Raw genomic sequence first — 20,860 nt, 5'->3', positions numbered from 1 at the left:
CATTTAGGGCACGTTATGTTTTCTAATTTTTTATAATATTAGTTTATAAATTTAGGTTTATGGATTATTTTGAATTAATTTTATTCATATGGTGTGAGACAAAAGACAAAGTTCTTTTTTTCTACACGTGGAGATCCAGTTCTTCTAGTAATATTTATTGAAACCTATTATTTCCCATTGAGTTACATTAACACTTTCACCATGTATCAATTGATTGATATATGTGTAAAATTATCTTCAGATTCTCTGATTTGTTCCATTAATTTATACCTCTGTCCTTTCCTCAACATCACACTAATTTTATTTTCCTTGTCTTTCACTAATATGAGTTATATATCATAATTCTAATTAAGGTTTGAAATCAGGTTAATACTATAAATTTATTTTTCTTTTTAAAAGCAATAGTGGATTAGTAGATAGATTAGATCCATGAAAAAAAATTATCATTAGCTTATGCAATTTTACAAAACAAAAACAAACAAGCCTTCTGGAATTTGTTTAACTTGTTAAATAAATTTTGGTATAGTTTGGAATAATTTTAGAGTTGAAAAATTGCAAAACAGTTCAGAGAGTTCCCTTATACCTTTTACCTACTTTCTCCTGATGTTAATATCTTATGTAACTGTGGTACATTTGTCAAAACCAAGAAACCAGTGCTGGCACTAAACCCCATACTTTATTTGAGTTTCATGAGTTTCCTTAAAACATTAGGTTTTCCACTAATGTCCTTTTTCTGTTCTAGAATTCAGTCCAGAATATCACATTGCATTAATTCCTCATGCCTCTTTATTCATCTCTGATCTGTGACAGTTTGACAGTCATGTTTTGTTTTTTATGACTGACAGTTCTGAAGAGTTTTGTTTAGGTACTTTGTAGGATGTCATTTGAGTTGGTTGCCTGATATTCTTTTCATGACTAAACTGAGATTATGGTTGGTTTGGGGAAAGATAACAGAGATGAAGTGCCCTTCTTATCCTGTGGGAGCATACATGCTAGACACATGATTATTCAATGACGACCTACTTCAGTCACTTGGTTAAAATGAGTACTTTCCAGGTTTCTCTACTTTTTTCTTTCCATCTTCTACCCTTTGGAAGCAACTCAAGAAATCCAGCCTTCATTTAAGGGATGAGATTGAGCTCCAACTTTTATAGTGGGAGCTCACATCTTCACATCTTTACATTTGTTCAGAATTGCTATTTTAACAATATTGTGCTTTCCAGTCAATAAACATGGCATATGAGTCTATTATGGAGGCTTTCTTTACTTTTTCTCAGCAAAGTTTTGTAGTTTTTATAAGTGTACAGATCTTTTATATGTCTTTTATTAAACTCATACCGATTTTATTATATTTTTTTCACAATATTGTGAATAGATTTTTTAATATATCTTTATTTTGTTTATTTTTTTGTGGTGCTGAGGATTTAACCCAGTGCCTCACACATGCAAGGCAAGCATTCCACCACTGAGCTACAACCCCAGCCCCTATGAATAGATTTTTAAAAATTTATTTCTGGTTTTCTTGTTACTAGTATATTAGAATAATGTTTTAGACTATTAATCATATATCTTGCAAACTTGCTAAACTCACTTGTTAGTTCTTATAGTTTTCATTGCATATTCCTTTGCTTTTACTGCATAGATGATAATATTTTTGCAAATAAGGGCAAATTACTTTTTCTGTACTAATTTACATGAATTTATTTATTTTGATAGTTTTGTTGTACCAGGCCCTCTAATACAATATTAATTAGGAGTTTGATGCTTGTTTTTGAAATTAAGTGGAGAACCTTCAATCCTTAACCACGGAGTGTTTGTTCCTGATTTGACAAAGAAATTTCATCAGGTTGAGGAGATTTCTTTTTATTTCTAGTCTCTTGAGAGTTTTGTTTTGTTTTTTGAAAATCATCGTGTTAAAGTTTGTCAACATTTTTTCTTCTTCTTTTACTACTTTAGTGTATTGACTATGTTTTTTCCTCCTATTAATATGGTATATAACAGTAATTGATTTTTTTTTATAACTCTGATCTTGTTTTATTGGAATAAACTCCAGTTGGTCAGCTTACGTTACTGTTTTTATATATTGCTGGGTTAAATTTACTAATATTTTATTAAGACCTTTTGTTTTTGTGTTCATGAAGAGTATTGGTCAGTAGTTTTCCTGTGATATTTTATCTGGCATTATAATCAAAGTAATTCTGGTTTCTATTTTCTGGAAGAGTTTATGTAGGATTGGTGTCATTTCTTCTTCTGATGTGTAGTATAATTCATGAATGGAGCCATCTGGGCCTGGCCTTTTTGTATGTGTAAAAAATATTTTAATTACTAATTAAATGTCTTTACTAAATAAAAAGCTGTTTAGATTTTTTCTTTTTTCTTGAATACGTTTTGGTAGTTTGTGCTTTTTAAGGAATTTCTCTTTTACTAATTTTCAACTTCCTTGACATATTATATTATTAATTAACATTGCCTGTTCATGCCCTCTTATGTAGGGTTTGGAAATGATGTTCTATATTTTATTTCTGACATGTTTTGTGAAAGGATTTCTCATTGATAATTATAACTAAAGTCAAGCACACAGTGTCTTTCTTCATCTTCCCCTCTGTTATTTGGGACTGATGATTTTTTATTCTTAGATAACTTTTCCTTATAATTTTGTGTGGAAATTGATCTGCTTAAGTATTTTCTTTCTCATAAGGCCAATAATCCTAAACTTAAGTCTTCTTGGAAATTAGCATTCCATCATTTTTCAGGTGATTTTTATATAATGTGAAAATTCCTCTCCAATAATTTTTTTAAAGTTTCTTTTGCATCAGTGATTATTCACCCTTTGCTATTTATTATTTACTATGAATACATACCTTCATTCTCTACTTTTTTCTTGATGATATGTTTCTAGTTTGTCTATTATGTTGACTCATTCAAATATCTAACATGGAATTTAATTATTGACCTTAAGGAATTTTTTTTAACTTTTATCCTATTTTTTTTTCTTTTTTCTCACAGTTTTCCTAGATCTTACAATTGACAATTGAATACATTTATTTTCATTTATTATTACTTTTTAATCTTAGTAGTTAAATTATAAGTGTTTTTCTGATTATTGCTTCAATTCTATCTTCTTGATTCTGACATACAAAATCTTCATAAACATTAATTTTTAGAAATTCTGCAATTTTTATTTGTTTTTCCTAAGAGTTATTTAAAGAGTTTAAAATATTTTTTTAGGTTGGAGTCCTTTTAGTTTGACCTGTTGCCAATTTCTTGTTTTATTGCACTATATCAGAGAATGTTATTTGTAATAGTTCTTTTGTATAAAAGACTTATTTTTTTTTCTTTGACTCATTGTATGTTCAATTTTCAGGAATGTTTCCTGTGCATAGGAGAAGGTAAACCTCAATTTTCAGAGTATGAATCTCAATATACATTCGTAAGATCTTCCTTATTGAATATTTTCTTTAGATCTTTAATATAATTTTTGTTTATTGTGTCCTATTATTAGTTCATTTTTGTCTATTTATCTTTCCATCTTCTATTCAGGAATGTGGTTTCTGTTTTTTGTTGCACAGACACTCAGAACTATTATTTCTTCATTTTCAATTGTGGCATTAGCATTATAAATATCATTTTTGTCTCCTTTAGCTTTCTTTCTACCTTTTGTTATGCCAGGATTATACCTTCTTCTTTCTGGTGGTTTTTATTTTTATTTGCTTGCTATACCTTTGCCCATCTTGAGCTTTAACTTCTTCAGTAACTTTTTTTTAACTGTGTTGCTTATATTCAGCACAGAATTTGTCTTTACTTTGTAAAGCAACCTGTTTTTTTTTCCTTTAATAGATTGTCTATTTTTATTCATTGACTGATATAGTTTACTGTTATCACTGGGATAATATTTATGCTATAATCTTGTTATGCTTAGTAGGTGCATTGTACTGTATTTACTGTTTCTTTCTCAATGTGAAACGTTGCAATTTTTTGCTTTTAGTTTCTTGAGTATGTAGGAAGATTTGTTTTTGTGATAGTGATATACTGAATCTTTTTCAAGAATTCTCTGTACTGATTCTTTTTCAAGTCATTGCACATGTGCATTTCAGATTCCTTTTGACTCCTTTTTGCCTTACTTCAGCATCTACTCTTTGTTGTGTTAAACTTAAATTATACCCCATTATGTGGCATTAATGAACTCATTCTGTTTCTATTTCTCCTTCCCCTTATCTTTTTCCTCTTATCTGTTTAATTATCATACTTTAACTTCCTCAGATCATATAATATAAGCCATTTTCCATTCTGCCCACTGTCATTTCAGACTTGCAATTAATTTTCCTTAGTGTTCATTACTGGCATCCTTGCCAATATTTTATAAGCATCATTTGAGTTTGGTAAAGTTTCTCCTGTAGTATATTCCTTAGAGCTTGTGCATACAGTAATCCATCAATTCGTCTATTTTAACATGTCTTTCTGTATCCTTGTTCCTTGATTAATAACTTAGCCAACTATAAAATTATTGTCTTACTGTTCCTCACTGTTTTTTTCATTCATTTCTTGTAAATGTTGCTCCATTGCCTTCACATACATTGCTGATGTCAGTCTAATTGTCTTTCCTTAGTAGGCGACTTTATCTTTTTGCATGGAAGTCCAAAGGGGTGAAAAACACCACTTGCATATTTAAAGTCTAATAGCATAAGTATATCTCAAAATTAAGAATTTTAATTACTCCAAAACCCTTTTTAGTTATATTCAGTGGTTTTTTAAAAAATTCTAGAACAATTTAACAATCTTTTAAATCATTTTGGTTTATGTCTGTAGGACTTGGATTATATTGAGATTTCTTTGTCTTCTACCTCTATCATTTTCTGATTCTTTTAAATATTGTCCTTCTTTTTTGGTTATGGTTAGCTTTCTACTTGGTGTCTTTTTAAATTTTAAGTTAAATCTCTTCTATAATTTTTAGTAATTTATCTATCACATTCATCATATCTAAGATGATTATTTTTTCAATTATTTAGTTAGTTAGTTGGTTATGGCATTAAGAATAGAACCCACAGATACTCTACCACTGAGCTACATCCTCAGCCATTTTTTACTTTTTATTTTGAGACGGTCTTGCTAAATTGCCTAGGCTGGCCTTGAATTTATAATCCTCCTGCCTCAACCTCCCCAGTTGTGGGCATTGCAGGGTGTGAACTTGGTTTTATTTTCTTTTCTGAGTTTGATTCTTAATTTCCATTTTCCTTTTTTCTCCATTTTTATTCTAAGTTTTTGGATTCTAATTTTTTCAATAGCTGAAAATGCTTCTATATTTGCTAATCTAGGTTTTAGCGTTTGTTGAACTTTTCTTCTGTTTTCTGTTTTTTTATGTAAGAGAAATTTACTAAAATGTTTTGATTTTCATTTTCTGTTTTTTCTCTTAGTTATTCCTTTTAATTTATTTTTCTTGCATATTGTCTGCAAACTCTTCTTCAGTTTAAAATATCTTATACCTGGCAATAATAGGGCAAGTATAAAAGTTGGGTGACTTATTAGGCTTCTTAGTTCTAGTGTATCCTTTTTTATCTATAGTAAAGTTAGCATTTTCTGTACTCAATGAAAGTATTTATTGGAATGATTGGGCATGCTTTCTGTTGGGAAGGTGTAGAGGGAACAATAATGTCTTCAAAGTAGTTTCCTGTGACACTTCCAAGAGAAGATGCCCAGTAAACAGATCCGATGAAAGAGCTCCTTCATTTTGAGAAGGGGAAAGAGCAGGACACTGAACAATGTTGGAAGGGATTATTTTAGATGAGGAAGACCCATACATGGCAATAAAAGAGAGGCACAGATAGTTACATGTGCAGAAGTATGATGTGCAGGTAGTCTGACAGTTTGATGGCAGGGTGTTTTAATCCTTTTTTTTTTTTTTTTTTTTAAGTACGTGTTCTCACCTATTGAAAGAGGAGAGGGAACAAAGAGCATTGTTGGTTTGAGAACTTTTTATATAGCAGAAAGTTCTTTTATATATATGTGGAAAATGTGACAGAGAAAGATGAAGCAAATACAAAAATTTCACCAAAGTCTAGTTTAAGCTGTGTGATTTCAATGCTATTTCCCTCCATACCTAGAACAGGGAAAGGTCTGAGGCAGCCTTCAGTTTGGTTTACTCAACATTGGGATATGCATAAGCAGTTACAGTGGCTGAACAATTAGGTGTAAAGGAGTAAGAACTTAAGAATTTTAGAGAGTGGTTCAAATAATGAAATACGTTTTTTAAGTTGGAAATGAAACTAAATGATTGGAAAAGACAGAATGCAACAAAAGATATATGCATTTTAAAAATATTTACTTAATGCCTGGATCTTTCCCCAATATTAAAAAAAAAAAATTGGGGGAAGGGGCTACTGAGCATTGAGCCCAGGGGCACTTTACCACTGGGTTATATCCTCAGTTCTTTTTATTTTGAGACAGTGTCTCACGATTTTGCTCAGGCTGACATGAAACTTGCAATCCTTCTGCCTCAGCCTCCTGGGTAACTGGGATTGCACATGTTGTCTACCACACCCAGTTTTCCCCATTACTTTATATGATTTTTCTCATTAATATTATGAATCATTTTGAGTTATAAGGGAAAAATATTTTTATCATCTTATAGATGAGAAATCCAAGTAACAGAGAGATTAAATAACTTGTCTAAGATCACGTAGTCATCATTTAATAACCAATAAAAATTCCTTTCACCAAATTATTGAAAAATCATGTTACATCCAAATACTCTTCCTCAAATATAGAAAATAGTGATGAAACAGGTGATTCCATTATTTTTATGACATTGAAACTAGATTAATATAAGGACTAATCTAATTTTTTAAATATTCCTTTTTCCTAATTTATTATGGCAAACCATAACATTTTCAAATATGAAACCAATATATGCTATTTGAAAACGATGTAACCTAAAACAATCAGGAGTAAAGGATTTTTAAAACCCTAACTTTCTTGATGTCAGTGAATCTGGCCTTCTATGGCTGGAGCTATGCAAAGCACTTTCATAAAAGCTCTATTCCATTTTTTCTCAAAAAAAAAATCGGTGAAGTTGGGATTACCAGTGGTATTTAATATATGAATTCATGTTCAGTGAGATTAAAGGATTTTGTCTGATATGCACAGTTGGTTTCATGGCAGAGTGAGAATCCCAGTCCTAGTTTGGGTGCAACCCTCTGCAGGATTTCTTCCACACATCTTGTCTGTGTTTATTTGGTTAGCCCAGAGAAGCTTCCCTAGGCTCACATCTTCAGTATATCCTTAGGCATGCTCAAGATTTGTTTATATACTAAGAATAAACTATGCAGTAAGATCAAAGTAAAAATAAAGCATTTCCTTAATAGAAAGTTAAGATCTTCCTCCCATTGTATTATCATGATAAATAAACCATACCTTCCACCTGATTTTGAGGATTGCAATGACTGTGATCTAAATTACTCTCTTCTTTTATTCTTTTTATTATATATTATTCTTTTATTTTTGTGGGTAAGTACCAAAGACCACAGTATGAAAAGAAATACATATGCAGTGCCAGTTTCACATGTCTGTTTTTGGTTAAAGCTCCTTTTTAAAAATAACTGGTCTGTTGTGAAATAAATCATCTTAGATATTAGCTATAGAAATTAGACTGAGGGAAAATGTTAAACATGACAGTTTCTCAATTATTTTATTTCAAAAATGAAGTTAATGGCAGAATAGAAAAATAACTCAGAGGAGGAACTGTGATTTATGTTTTTTCCATAAACCAAACAAACTGACTTGTACCAGGTTTTCCACATCATGAAATCAGTCAAATATTCAGGTTAAGTTCTGGGTGTAATACTGAATTTCTCAGGCTAGTTATGTATTACATTTTTATTTTAGGGGAAATGGCCAAATTATCTTTTCATCTCCTAATGAAACATTGTTAAAATACATTATTAAAAGAATGAAGATATTCTTCCTAGGTAAAGATCACTGGCTATTGCCATATAATAACTAATCTTCATAATTTTCCAACAGCAAATGCTGTAACTTTATCCACAAGTATTTTTTGTTTGTTTGTTTCTTTTGTTCCCTTGAAATTGAGCACTTAAGAATCAATAGTCAATTGCTCCTTCCTTGTTATGCTCTAGTGATTGTAAAGAAGAGGGGACATAGTCTCATATTATGTTTTGGGCTATTTCAAGCATGGTAGGCGATTTAAAAAAACATGTAAGATAAGTTTCTTGCTTTTAACAAATGCAAATCAGGAAAACAGCACTCATGTAAACAAGACTCCTGCTGAACAATCTGGCCATCATAACACTTAGCACTAAATATATGGCTATACAATGCAATAGTTGTTCATAAAAGACAGGAATTTATGAGAGCAAAAGGCATCTGTAAGTCTCTATCTTGAAATCTGTTGTGAAATAAATCATCTTAGATATTAGCTATAGAAATTAGACTGAGGACCAGAGCTATAGCTCTCAAAGTGTGGTCCCAAGGCCAGCAGTATCAGCACCTCCTGCAAATTGAAATTTTTCCTTTCAAAGAAGTTCCCCTGTGGAGAAAGAAATTAGTGAGTCAGATCTAGCTGGTCTGAGGGCCATATTTGAAAACCAGTGACTTGAATGATTCTTCCTTATTGTTGATAGAGTTGAGTTCAGATAAAGATATTGTATCATTCCTCTATAGTATATAGAACCTTTTATGATCCTTTTCCCTAATTTTTCAGGCATTTAAAAACTAGAGCTCTCAAACTAAATAGAGTCAACATACTCTTTTACTTTGTCTGAAATTTTCATAAGCTGTTCTGTGAGACCACTGGACCCACAGGTAATCCATAGGGAAACATTCTTTGCTGCTTTTGTCCTCAACTGTCATCTGGTGTTTGTAAATAAAAGTGGAACAGATAAAATATTTGGCTTTGGTTGATATTTCACTGTGCTAATGAAATGTAAGAATTAATTAAACAAGGTGATACGTTTAAATTTTCTTATAAGTGCTAATTATGTCTGTTAAGTTTGCTTCATTTTCTATAATTTGGGGAAAATAGAAAGTAGATCTATGAAAATAAAATTGTAATATGCTTCTGTTCACATATTCTGAGGCTCTTTCTGCCTTAATCCTGTTTCAGTGCAGGTATCTGAGACGTTTGTAAGAACAATGCTTTAGTTCTTCTTGATCTCATTCACTCAGCATGCAATGTTCTCTCTGTTGTGAAACAGGTGTGGAATAACTGCCAACATGGAACTTGGCTTGTGATGCAGTACTTGGTTGGACAGAAGCAAAACATGGCTCTTACTATTAGTTTTAAACATTCTAGATATTGGAGTATCTATTTCATGAAGCTCCTCTACTACTCTGATTTTATTCAGGCAATTTAGGTTTATTAATCTGTGGGTGCTATGTGTTTAGGATTATATTCAGCTAATGCTTATTGTTTTATAAGATAGGGTGTTAGATTCTTTATATATATTAGCAATTGATTCATGTGGGAGATGTTTTAGCATAACAGAAGGTAGATATAAAATAAAATGCTTAAATATCTGAGCATAATAATGTAAAGATATATAACTGAAGAGTATTAAAAAGTATTGATGGTTATCTAAAAAATATACATTTTAGATATTTATTTTGAATAGGTGAATACCAAATTAATGGGGCCAGATAATTTCAAGTAATAACTTATAAGTAACTCCATTTATAATAAAAGTTTTATTTAGATATTAAAATGCAACTCTTGGAAGGCAGCATCAAATTAGGTCTAGTAGGATGACCATTTTTAAAGTAAAGATTAAGATCAAAGTAAACATGAAAAGGACTAATATAGAACATTGGTCACATTCACATTGAAGATAAGAATATCAATCCTCCTAATAAAACTAATAATTACTAAATAGGCTCACAGTTATTTCATAACTCAACTATCTGTCACTATGTATAAATTTTTGATGTTTATATTGTCACTTTATGAACTTTTTAAAGGTTATTTGATGTCAGGAAAAGTTATTAATAATTCAGAAGTAATTCTTATTTTCATCTGTGTCTAGCATGCTATAATATGTAATTTTTAACATATAATAATATTTTAGTAAATGAACTTAAAAATGGAATTTTCCTTTTATTAAATCATTTACAGGGAGAAGCAGGATCCCCAGGTGCACCAGGGCAGGATGGACCACGGGGAGAGCCTGTGAGTACCTTCTTGACAGGTCATGAAATCCTATTTCATGATATTTAATTTCTCCCCCCAGATGTCCTGTTCTTATTCACTGACTTCCAAAGTTTGGATGTTGTAGAAGGGGTTTGTGGAACATTGTACCATACTGAAAGATTGAATCCTCTTTCATAAACCAGGAAGAATGTTGCATGGGGTATGAATCATGACCACAAATGCTCAGGCCCAGATAAGCCATTGGTAAACATCATGGTCTTTTCTTTAGTCAGTGTTGCTTTGCCACATGTCTGCTTTTTCATAGTAGGCTCTTGGGGATTGTGTCTTCAATAAAAGGAGTGCAGAGACATGATTAAGAGAGTACTGACTGAATTCTAGCTTTTTAGCAAGTATCCTAGATATCTCTTAACTTCAGATGGGTTTTGGAAATATAGATTGCTGCCCCCCTTTATTCCTAAAACTCGTGGCCAACATTTAAATACTAGTAGATTTCATTTTAATCATCAAAGGTATCTGTCCTCCAGGAATTCACATCTGCTTTGGGAGGACCTAGGTCAAGAAGTAAAATGAAGGCTAGATATTATTTATCTGGCATTTATCACAAAGTGTTCAGTTGGGAGTTCAGAGTCTAAATGTAGATAAGACCTGGATGGAGAGAGAAATCACCAAGATGTCTTAAACAAGGAAGAGGGATTGATTACTCTTGGAATTACTCAGATTTCACTGAATTCTCATTTTTGGGTATTGTATTGCACTGGATCCAGTTCTATACAGAGCTACTGCCTTTATGAAGCATATAATCTAATTTGGAAAATTGAAATAAAGGATACAAATGACACCCAACTTAAGGCTGTTTGTCATCAGTGCTGTGTATGAATTTGACATGGACCCAAAAGACCAGGGTTTAAAAGCCAATCTCTGCCATGTTCCAGCTCTGTAAGTCAAGTTCATATCTCTTAATACCTTCCTTTTCATCTAAATTGTGCTTACAATGCCCTCTTCATAGGAGTTGTTGTGAGTCTTATGTAGGACCCCCCCTCCCCACCAAATTGTGAAAACATTATACAAATTCATGGGGTCAGTGCTAAGCGTACTGCATCTTGGATGGTTGAGAAATTTTTACCAAGGATTTGGGGCTAGGTTTGGTAATGAAAGGATGGCTAGAATGGAAGGAAGAGAGAGGACTAACATGAGTGAAAGCACACAGGTACAATGGTTACAGATGTGCCCAAGCAACCATGAAATCATCTTAATAAGGTCCTAAGGCTGTAGAGAAGGGTCCAGCTTGGGTAGTAGGAAAACTAGAAAGGTAGATTGGACTGTCTACTTGATTTAGGAGAGAGAGCATCCAAATTACTCCTGTCACTACCCCATCTAAGAAGTGCATTAGAAGTAGTTTATGAGTTTTTCATCCATACAGTGGATGTAAAGAAAGAGACTGGAATCAGAGCAACAATTCCTGGGCTATTTTGACAGACTAGGCCTGAGGTACAGGGCCTCAACCAGAGTGTTAACAGGAAGAGTGAGTGCACTCAGTATACCTGAGCCATAATCATCATTATTGAGGATAAAACTTAGGACTTGCTATGTGAATGTGAGCTTGGGTGAGACTATTATGTTCTTTTTTTCCCCCTCAGAAAGAGTATGAAGAGAAAGAGACAAAGAGAAGCAGATACAGAGACAGACAGGGGAGTGGGTTGCTGAGAACCAGGTTATAGCCTATGAAGCAACCATGTTCTAAATGTGGGTTAGTTATTTGGAATCTGCAGTTCATTTTCCCATAGAAATAATGCTATAATGGGAAGACTGACCAGTAAATCTATGTAAGCCATAATGTAATATAAGGAGAATGCATGTACTTTGAAAATAAAAAAATTTCAATCATTTTTAATAAAACCAGAAAAGAGAAAAGAATATTAAATGGGAAATGAGGGTGATTAGGGGTGCTTCCTTCCCTCCGGCTGCCCATACCTCACTTTCAGCCAGAAGCTGACCCGGTCTGCATGTGTTCTTGCCCTGCATGCTCCCACTTTTTTTTTTTTTTTTCCGATTTTACGTTTTTGCTTCTTCCTTTCTACCAACATTTGCTGCATTCTTCTAATGTTTGAGTGAGAATCACAGGGACTGCCTCTAGAAGGCTTCCAGCCTAGTGGGAATAACAGATGGTCAAAGGATAAACAAAACAGAAATGAAATGAGGATTTTCAAAAAGATAGGCCAACAAGTGGCTAAGGCAGGAAATGATCAGAATGGGGTAGTGGCTATTTAGATGCAATCTCTCTAAACCAAGTAGACAGAAAACTAGGAGTTACTGAGTGAGATTCTTAGCAACTCTCTCAGGCCACTTTACCAGATGGGAAGGCAGGAGCAAGATCCCTTATCCCTTTCCTCCAGCTCCCCTCTCTTTCCTGGTGAATGACAAAAAGGCAGTCAGGTTTCCTAAGCCAGGAACCATAGTCTGTTGGGAAAGCGATGAATAGATGATGCATCTAAAATTTGCCAATGTCTGGCTATAATCCTCCTGGTCTGTAATCACTTCCAAATAAGAATGTGTAGCATTGAAAGCTATTCTGTTATTTTGACAATTCATTGAAACATGGTTGTTAGAAATGTTATGCTGCAAAAAAATGATCTTTGCCATTTGTGAAAAGGTTTTGAAAACAAATGAACAAAACCCTCTAATGTTTATTTGTTTTGTGATGCAAAGAAATGAAAACTCCAGTTCCTGTGAATACTGGTTTTAAGGATTTGTAATGAATGATTTGGCCCCACTAAAAAGGACATGTTCAATATATTTGTTGTGCAATGTGGCAGCCAAGAAAATTAATGGAGCTTAAATTGGAAGGACAGAAGCTCTTAGAAAATACTTTAAAGCTAATTAAACACAGATTATGGCAGTGTGATAGTGATTCATTCCTGTAAGCAGATTGATACATAGGAACACCATCTCCTGGAATTCAAACTGAGCGCAAAGATTTTATTTCATTGGGAAATGATTACATGGCTTTAAATTACAAGTCATTTACACTCCAGTTCTTTGAATTTTAAGGCTAGTATCGATCATTCCTAAAAACAATTCAATCCTAAAAGCAATGTGCTTTATAAATAGCAATTTATACCCAATTTACTTCAATCCAGTTAAGTACAACCTAAATTTGAACACTTGCTACTTTAATTATAATTTGCTTCAGCTTTGAATTACTATGTTTAAGGATCACATTAGTTATCAGTTATTCATTCAAAAAGCATTTACTGAGTACCTACTTTGTACTAGACATTATCCTAACTCAGGAGAATGTGAAGATTAGACTCTACCTTCAAAAAGTCAGAGGAGCCAATAGATGACAACCTGGCATGGATGCTATGAAACAAGGCACAGGGTCTTGAAAAATTGTAGAAGATGTGCATAACCCTATATGTAGTTGGGGGTGTCACTGAAAGGGATGTGTTCTTTCTATAAAATAATACCTTTAATAGATAAAATTCACATACAGTGTAGTTGATATATTTACATTGTACATGGTACATTCCAAAGTTTGGAAGACAAATAGGAGTTGTCTAGCTGTGTTAAGTTGGCAAGGCAGGAGCATATAGCATATTCCAAAACAGAAGTAAAAGAAGGCATGATACTCTGAGAAGAGCTGATGCTAGTTCAGGCTAACTGGGTTCACTGAGTGGAAGGGATAGAAGTAAATGAAGTTGTCAGGGCAGGCAGAGGTCAGATCATGATGGGGTTTTGTCTGAGTCAATTGGTGTTAAGTCTCCAAATAAAGTTGGGAGCCACCCAAAGGTTTTATGTAGGGAAGTGGGTTGATCAGGTTTAAGTTTTAGAAAAATCCCAACAGCAAATAGGAAGTCAGTGTGGGTCAAGAGAGGAGAAAGCCTGGCAGCAGTCTAGTTGAACTCTGTCACCTTTAGTACCAACAAAGGCAAGAACTTTCAGAATTGGGAGTGAGAAAATGGACTGATTTGAAATGGACTAAAGCAGGGCTTGAGGCCATCTTAGTGCATGGTTGAAGGCAGAGAAACACAAAGCAATAACCAGAATAGAACAAGAAGAATAGTTTTAGCCAAGGATCACTTAAGGCATTTTGAAATGGAACATATCTAGATAATAATAAAGATATTTGAACAGGTAATCTATATCTTTGAATAGTTATAAAGAACAGATTCATTAAAAATGAGTATTTATAAATTTTTTAAATTTATTTTTTTGTGTGAAAACATCAGAAATTTATTAGTTGCTCAAAACATTACATTGATCTTGACATATTATATATCATACATTTGATTCAAATGGGGTATGAATTCTTATTTTTCCCACGTGTACATAAAATTTTTAATAAGAAATAGCAGACCACATGCCTGTAGCCTCAACACTTGGAAGGCTCAGGAGGGTGGATCACTTGAATCCAGGAGTTTGAGACCAGCCTAGCCAACATAGTGAGACCCCATTTCAAAAATAAATAAATAATGTAGTTCAATGTAATTCAACAGCTCCTCCTCATGGCTTATCCAGTGGATTTGGTAGTTTCTTAGCCAGTCCCCACAAATGCATGAGCTAATTCTTTGCAGTAAATCTCTGGACTGTAGTTGTGTTAGAAAGCAGAACTTGGTGAATATTTAGCTGAGATTTCCAAGCAAAGTGATGAATGTATGGTTTGATTTCTTTTTGCTGCTTGTAGTAAAGTGTGAGGAGAAAAGGGCAAGTTGAGGAAAAAACTTGGGCAAAGAAGAATGAGCACTTGATGATTTGGGAATGTTTCAGCTTTATCCCCATTGCAGAAGCTATCAAAATTGGTAGATTAGCTGTTAGAAAAGCATGCTGGTGGAAAGGCTAAGAACATGGCTGAACAAACTTTTACTGGTCCTAAATAGGTAAGGAGTATGCCTTCTCTATTGACTCAACCATCCTAGTAGAATTCCCGTAGAAGAGCCTCTTATCTAATTGCATGAATCCCCATGAAAGATACAGGAAAACTACACATTTTAAGAATTAGATTGAATGGTGTGGAGACAGGACAAATTAAGGAAGGTTGTTGGACTCCCCAAATTCTGTAGGCAGGAAAAAAATCATATAAACTACTCAGCTGTTCATATGTGTTACCCTTCAAGAAAAACAGTGACTCCAAGATGGGAGTCACAGGCAGAGTGGTCAGATCCTTATTCCTAGAGTACCATCTTCAAGCCTTAAAGTCTGAGGGAATTTTCCCTGCTGGATGTTAAAATTGCTAGGAACCAGTGACTCTTTCTTCCTTCCATTTTTCTTCTTTTGGAATAGGGATGTCTATAACTGTCATCCTATACTATTTCAACATTGTATTTTGGAATAAATAACTTGCTTTCTAGTCTATAGGTTCACAATTGGAAAGGGGACTTTGTTCCAGTATGTATCACGCCCTTACCTGATTTATAAAATGAAACAAATCTCTATTGAGCTGATTTTGTTTAGATAAGAATTTGAACTTCACAATAAGGAGTTGAGACTTTTGGGGCTATTGGGTTGAGGTAGATTTGAATCTTTAGGGTCAGAGGGTGGAATGTGTTAGTTTGAAAATTGTACAACTCACTTAAGATATCATGTTCTTACCCCTGAAACCTGATAATATTACCTTATTTGGAAGAAAATGTCTTTGTAGATATGATTAAATGAAGTACATTATAATAGGGAGATTATACTGGCTTATCCCAGGGGACCCTAAGTATAATCAGATCATAGGTGTCCCTCTGAGAATGAGACAAGGGAAATTTTCACACACAGAAGAGGAAGAGTCAATATGATCATGGTAGCTGAGATTGGAGTGAATGATGTACCCACGAGTCATGGCATATTGTTAGCCACCAGAATTTCAAAGAGTAAGTAATAGGTTCTTCTTCAGGGGGGAAGTGCAACACTGTTAAGACTTTGAATGTAGACTTCTGGACTTCTAAATTGTAAGTGAATAAAATCTATTATTTTTAATCTACCAAATTTATGGCAATCTTACAGCAGCCATTATGAAACTAATACATTGGCTTTTCATATAGTCTAATCCTTAACAATCATTTTATACAACCAACTTGTATAAACATGCATATGAATATGTATTGCAAACTCTTTTATTTTTTGGTGGGGGCCCGGTATCAGGGATTGAACTCAGGAGCACTCAACCTCTGAACCATATCCCCAGGCCTATTTTTTTGGGGGGGTGGGGGAGGTATTTTATTTAGAGACAGGGTCTCACTGAGTTGCTTAGTGCCTCACTTTTGCTGAGGCTGGCTTTGAACTTGAAATCATCCTGCCTCAGCTTCCCCAGCTGCTGGGATTATGGGTGTGTAATACCACACCCAGCTGTGTATTGCAAACTCTTGTTAGGCCATATATTTATCAAAAACATTGGGTTTGCTAAGCCAAGTATGGTGGCAAGCTGAGGCAGGAGACTTGCTTGATACCAGCTGGGCAACATAGTGAGGCCCTGTCTCAAAGAAAACAACAAAAAAATCAGGTTTACAGCAAGTCAAAAAACAACTTGGTTTAAATGACAATTTGTTTAAAAGCAAGACTCTGTGATCACCAATATTATGTGCACCATCAATTTTGCTAAATTAACATGCATTTTTAAAAAAGTCTTTCCATTTTTCATTTTCTGTATATTTATGTTATTTAGTAATTTTTTACACATATTTCATTGTAGTATTCTTGATATTGCAAAGTTGATATAATTTAAATGTATAACTTTTAATATATTCCAAAAAGGATCTACGTGGACAAACATCATGGGGTTTAGTCAACTTTCAGTTGCTTTGAGTTTCACTCCCCTAGTGCGTCTTTGATGCCTATTATTGATTAACTGTATCTTATTTGCTCCCATAAGTATTTTTTTTAAGATGCTAAGCTTGCCAGACTATGTTTTAACTTTTATATCAAGGAATGAGGGAAAATTAGGTTGTTTTAAAAAATCTTCAAATACTGAAAGTGTGTTTCCCTGATTTCACAAAATCAGCCTGATTTTAATCTTGAACAGCTCAATAGATGATTAGAAACCAGCAACATCAAGGCAGCAGTAAACCCAGTGTACTACTAGCAGAAAAAAATATTAAAGAAAAAAACACTCATTTTCAACTAAACTAACGTTTAACCAAAAGAAGAACTTTCATTTTCAACTAAATCAACTTTTAGACCAAATTACCATATTTACCAAATTTGCTTTGGCCCATTGATGCCAATCAAATTACCACAGTAACAGAATTTCTATTGCTAATTCATCATAGCTATTCTTGTCCTGGTGTTCCTTCCTTGTTGTATAACATTTTTATACAACAAGTTTAACAATTTTAGTCAGGCAGTCTGGGCTAAATACTTGCTCATTCTCTGCTCACCAGCCAGACCCTTTTGGACAGGGAGCCTTTTGACTCATGGTGAAGATTTGTAGGCAGGGATTCGGTTTCTCTGTCTGAGCTGAGACCCTTGGAGCTCCGTGAGGATAAAGGATGCATGTTTTCTGGATCTGTGAAGGTGAGTTCATAATTCTTAATTAAATCCTTCATATATCTTTTGCCTTTTTATTATGGAAATGTTTGTTGTCTCATATTTCCCAGAATAAACAGATGGGTTTCACTACAACATGTTTGAGAACAGGAGCTGTTTCCTTTCCTCATGCCTTTCAAATTCTTGCTAACCCACATGTTATGGTTGTCTCTATGGTGTAATGTTGACCGCTAAACTGGCCCAAGTCATCATTTACTTAAGAGACAAGTAGATCTTTTGTTTAATCACCTTTTCTGTGGCCTGATTATTTGACATATTATTTTATATATAAAGCCAGAAAACATTCATAAAAATCTTGGGGAAAGTTAATGTAGAATTACCATAGTAATTTCCCATGTGGGGCAATCTACTTATTAAAATTAGTAATGTAGAGATGGTTATTTGCCCATTTGATTATGTTTTTTATTTAGATTGTGAAGAAAGGTAAAGGGAGAACACCCCATAGTTCTATTGTTGTTCTTATTAGATGTGTAGTTGTATGGTATGGTTTTTAAATCTTTTGTACAGATTTGTAATACTTTTTTCCACCCTTCTTTCAGGCTCTGGGTATGGCACATCCTTGGTATGTGTTGAATGAACCAACTTTATTGTGAAACTCATATCTGGTCTTAGGAATTTCACATAGCACTTGGTGTGAAGACAAACCACTTTTAACAACTTAGATGATATGATATATAAAAATTTACTTCTCTTTACCATTGTAATAATCCCTGGCTAGTTATATTGATTATTTGTTTTAAACCAGATTGAGAATAACTTCTTAGGATGCATTTTGAAATAGGCTTTATCTAAACTAAGTTATGTGAACTTTGACTTACCAAAGCAGTAATTAAATTTGCAAGCGGTATCTGTAGCTTTTTCATCTCCCCAAATATGACATTTGTTGTTGTAATAATTGTGAAAATATATTGTTTTATTTAATCATACCAAGCAAATGTTGGCCATTGTTTGTACAAGTTAATAAAGCCCCACCAGGTTTAATTATGGATTTGTCTGATTCTTTCCTATCTAAAATAATGTAAATATTATTGGCATAGTAAAACTGAACTATCATCAAACTACTTTACACAACAATATTATGGGCTTTGAATTTAGAAACTCTGTGACACTGATTTTTTTTTTTTGCATTCTGAAGACATATTTTTGAATATCATAAGTTGAGAAATCACTAAGTATTAAAACATTTTATTTATTAAAACATATTTATTTGAAAATTTATCTTTTCTGGGTAACTGTTTGTAATTGGAAAGAAGTTTTATTGAGCCCTGAAATTATAAGAGGAATAAGTGCCAAATTCTTAGCTCTTCTTTTGAAGAAAGTGCTTCTTAATGATAGTGTTTTCCTTCTCTAAGAAATACTGATGCCTTTGGGTAACACAGTATACTTAGGGATGTGTGAAACTTATTTGCAAGAATAACCTACTGATACATGAAAGCTAATCAAGTGTCACAGCAATTGTGACTTCAGAAAGCTAATCTGAAGTCACAGCAATTGAGTTGTATTAAGATCTACCCACATAAATCTTTGAGTCTACAGCAGCCTTTCTTTTTGTTGATCTAAGTTTCTTTACCAAATAACAGCCATAACCTTTAAAGCCTTTACTTTTTTATTTTGAAAGTCCAACATTTTGAAAAAAATTTTTGGATGATTATATGTGAGGGAAAAATTTCTTTAGATATTCTTTGAAAATTTGATTAGAAAATTGTGAGGGCCATTTTTATTATATAAATTATTACATCTTATTAGTTACATTAGTTACTTGCATGAATTTATTTTTTGTCATTGTGCCTTTTATCTATTTAAGTACTCAAAAAATACAGAAATTGTGCTGTGAATTTTAAAGTTGGCCATCACTAACCTCAATCCCATTCCTATAAGTTACAACTGCTATCCTTTTAACAAGATTATTTCCAAGCTTTTTTTTTTTTTGAACATACAAATACATGAACAAAAATACATACATAGATGTTTCTTCTTTTTATGTACCAGGACTTGAACCTAGGGCCACCTAAACAATGAACCACATCCCCAGCCCTTTTAATTCTATTTTTTTTTTTAAATTTGGAAATAGGGTCTAGCTAAGTTGCTTAGGAACTAAGTTACTGAGGCTGACTTTGAACTTATGATCTTCCTGCCTCAGCCTCCCAGCTGCTGGGATTACAGGTGTACACCATTGCACCCAGCCATACACATTTCTTAAAGAAAAATATCGATTTAATTGAAAATTTTGACTCTATGATACAGACATTTTATTATTTCAGGCTATAAGACAAAATATAAAATCTCATTTCATTTTATCTATAGCATGGTTATGTTTTTATCCCATTGATGATACATATATTCTCACATACTTATGCCAAAGTTTTCCCTGAAAGATATATACTTATAGGGGGAATTGCTAGTTTAAAACACAGACTATGCTTTATTTCTAAATTTAAGCAGAAATGTCTAATGTTTCCCTAAATATAATATTTATATTTCTTATTTATTCAGATTCTGGTTTTCAAAGTTCTATTCCAAGGTGATTGAGAGATATTCCACAAATATTATATGAAAAGTTTGGAGAAGATACATTTTTAGTATCTTGTAACATGATTTTGGATGTTTCTTCTCTAAGTTATTAACATAGTAATCAATAATGAGCATAGTGTATTATATAGATTTATTACTTTTTTCTCTTCCCACATTTTTTATTGGTGCATTATAGTTGTACATACTAATGGGAATTGTTACATATTAGTACATGCACACAACATACAAAGGAGGGGGGAAGTGCAGGGTGAGGGACAGTGATATTGGATTTATTTCTTGATGTCGAACTCTCCTTATATTTTGAAACAAACCCTACTTGGTCCTGATTGGTCTAATTACTGTTACATGATTTACATGTTATGGTGAATCCATTTGCATTTATATTAACAAATGATTTGTAGATTTCTCTTGGAGGTATTCTTTTTTTTAAATGGTTTTAGTATTAGTAGCCTCATAATTTGAGTTTAGATTATCTTCAATTTTAAATTGCATAGAAACCGTCTGACCCTTTGATATTAGACATTTTTGTGGTAGGCAAAATAATGGCACCCTCTCCTCTCCTGCAAAAAGAAATGCACATCATAATCTTTGGAACTTGTAAATATGTTGCCTTATGTGGAAAAGGATTTTGCAGATGTGATTAAC

At 33.2% G+C, this 20,860-nt stretch overlaps 1 protein-coding gene across 4 annotated transcripts in view; it reads left to right on the top strand.

The window, feature by feature from the left end:
• Positions 1-20,860, top strand: part of Col21a1 (collagen type XXI alpha 1 chain) — a 174,541-nt gene that overhangs the window by 124,110 nt on the left and 29,571 nt on the right. For 2 of the 4 annotated variants that reach the window (XM_048805528.1, XM_048805529.1), the window contains one exon: positions 10,121-10,174. In XM_048805528.1, coding sequence (XP_048661485.1) covers positions 10,121-10,174 — 54 coding nt within the window. Of the gene's footprint in view, positions 1-10,120; positions 10,175-17,517; positions 17,651-17,674; positions 18,246-20,860 lie in introns of those variants that run through there. The other 2 variants (XM_048805531.1, XM_048805530.1) reach the window with 2 other exon arrangements.

This window comes from Marmota marmota, unplaced genomic scaffold (genome assembly GCF_001458135.2).
Source record: "Marmota marmota marmota unplaced genomic scaffold, marMar, whole genome shotgun sequence".
In the NCBI taxonomy this organism is placed as follows: Eukaryota; Metazoa; Chordata; class Mammalia; order Rodentia; family Sciuridae; genus Marmota; species Marmota marmota.
This window is presented reverse-complemented; position numbering and strand designations above follow the sequence as displayed.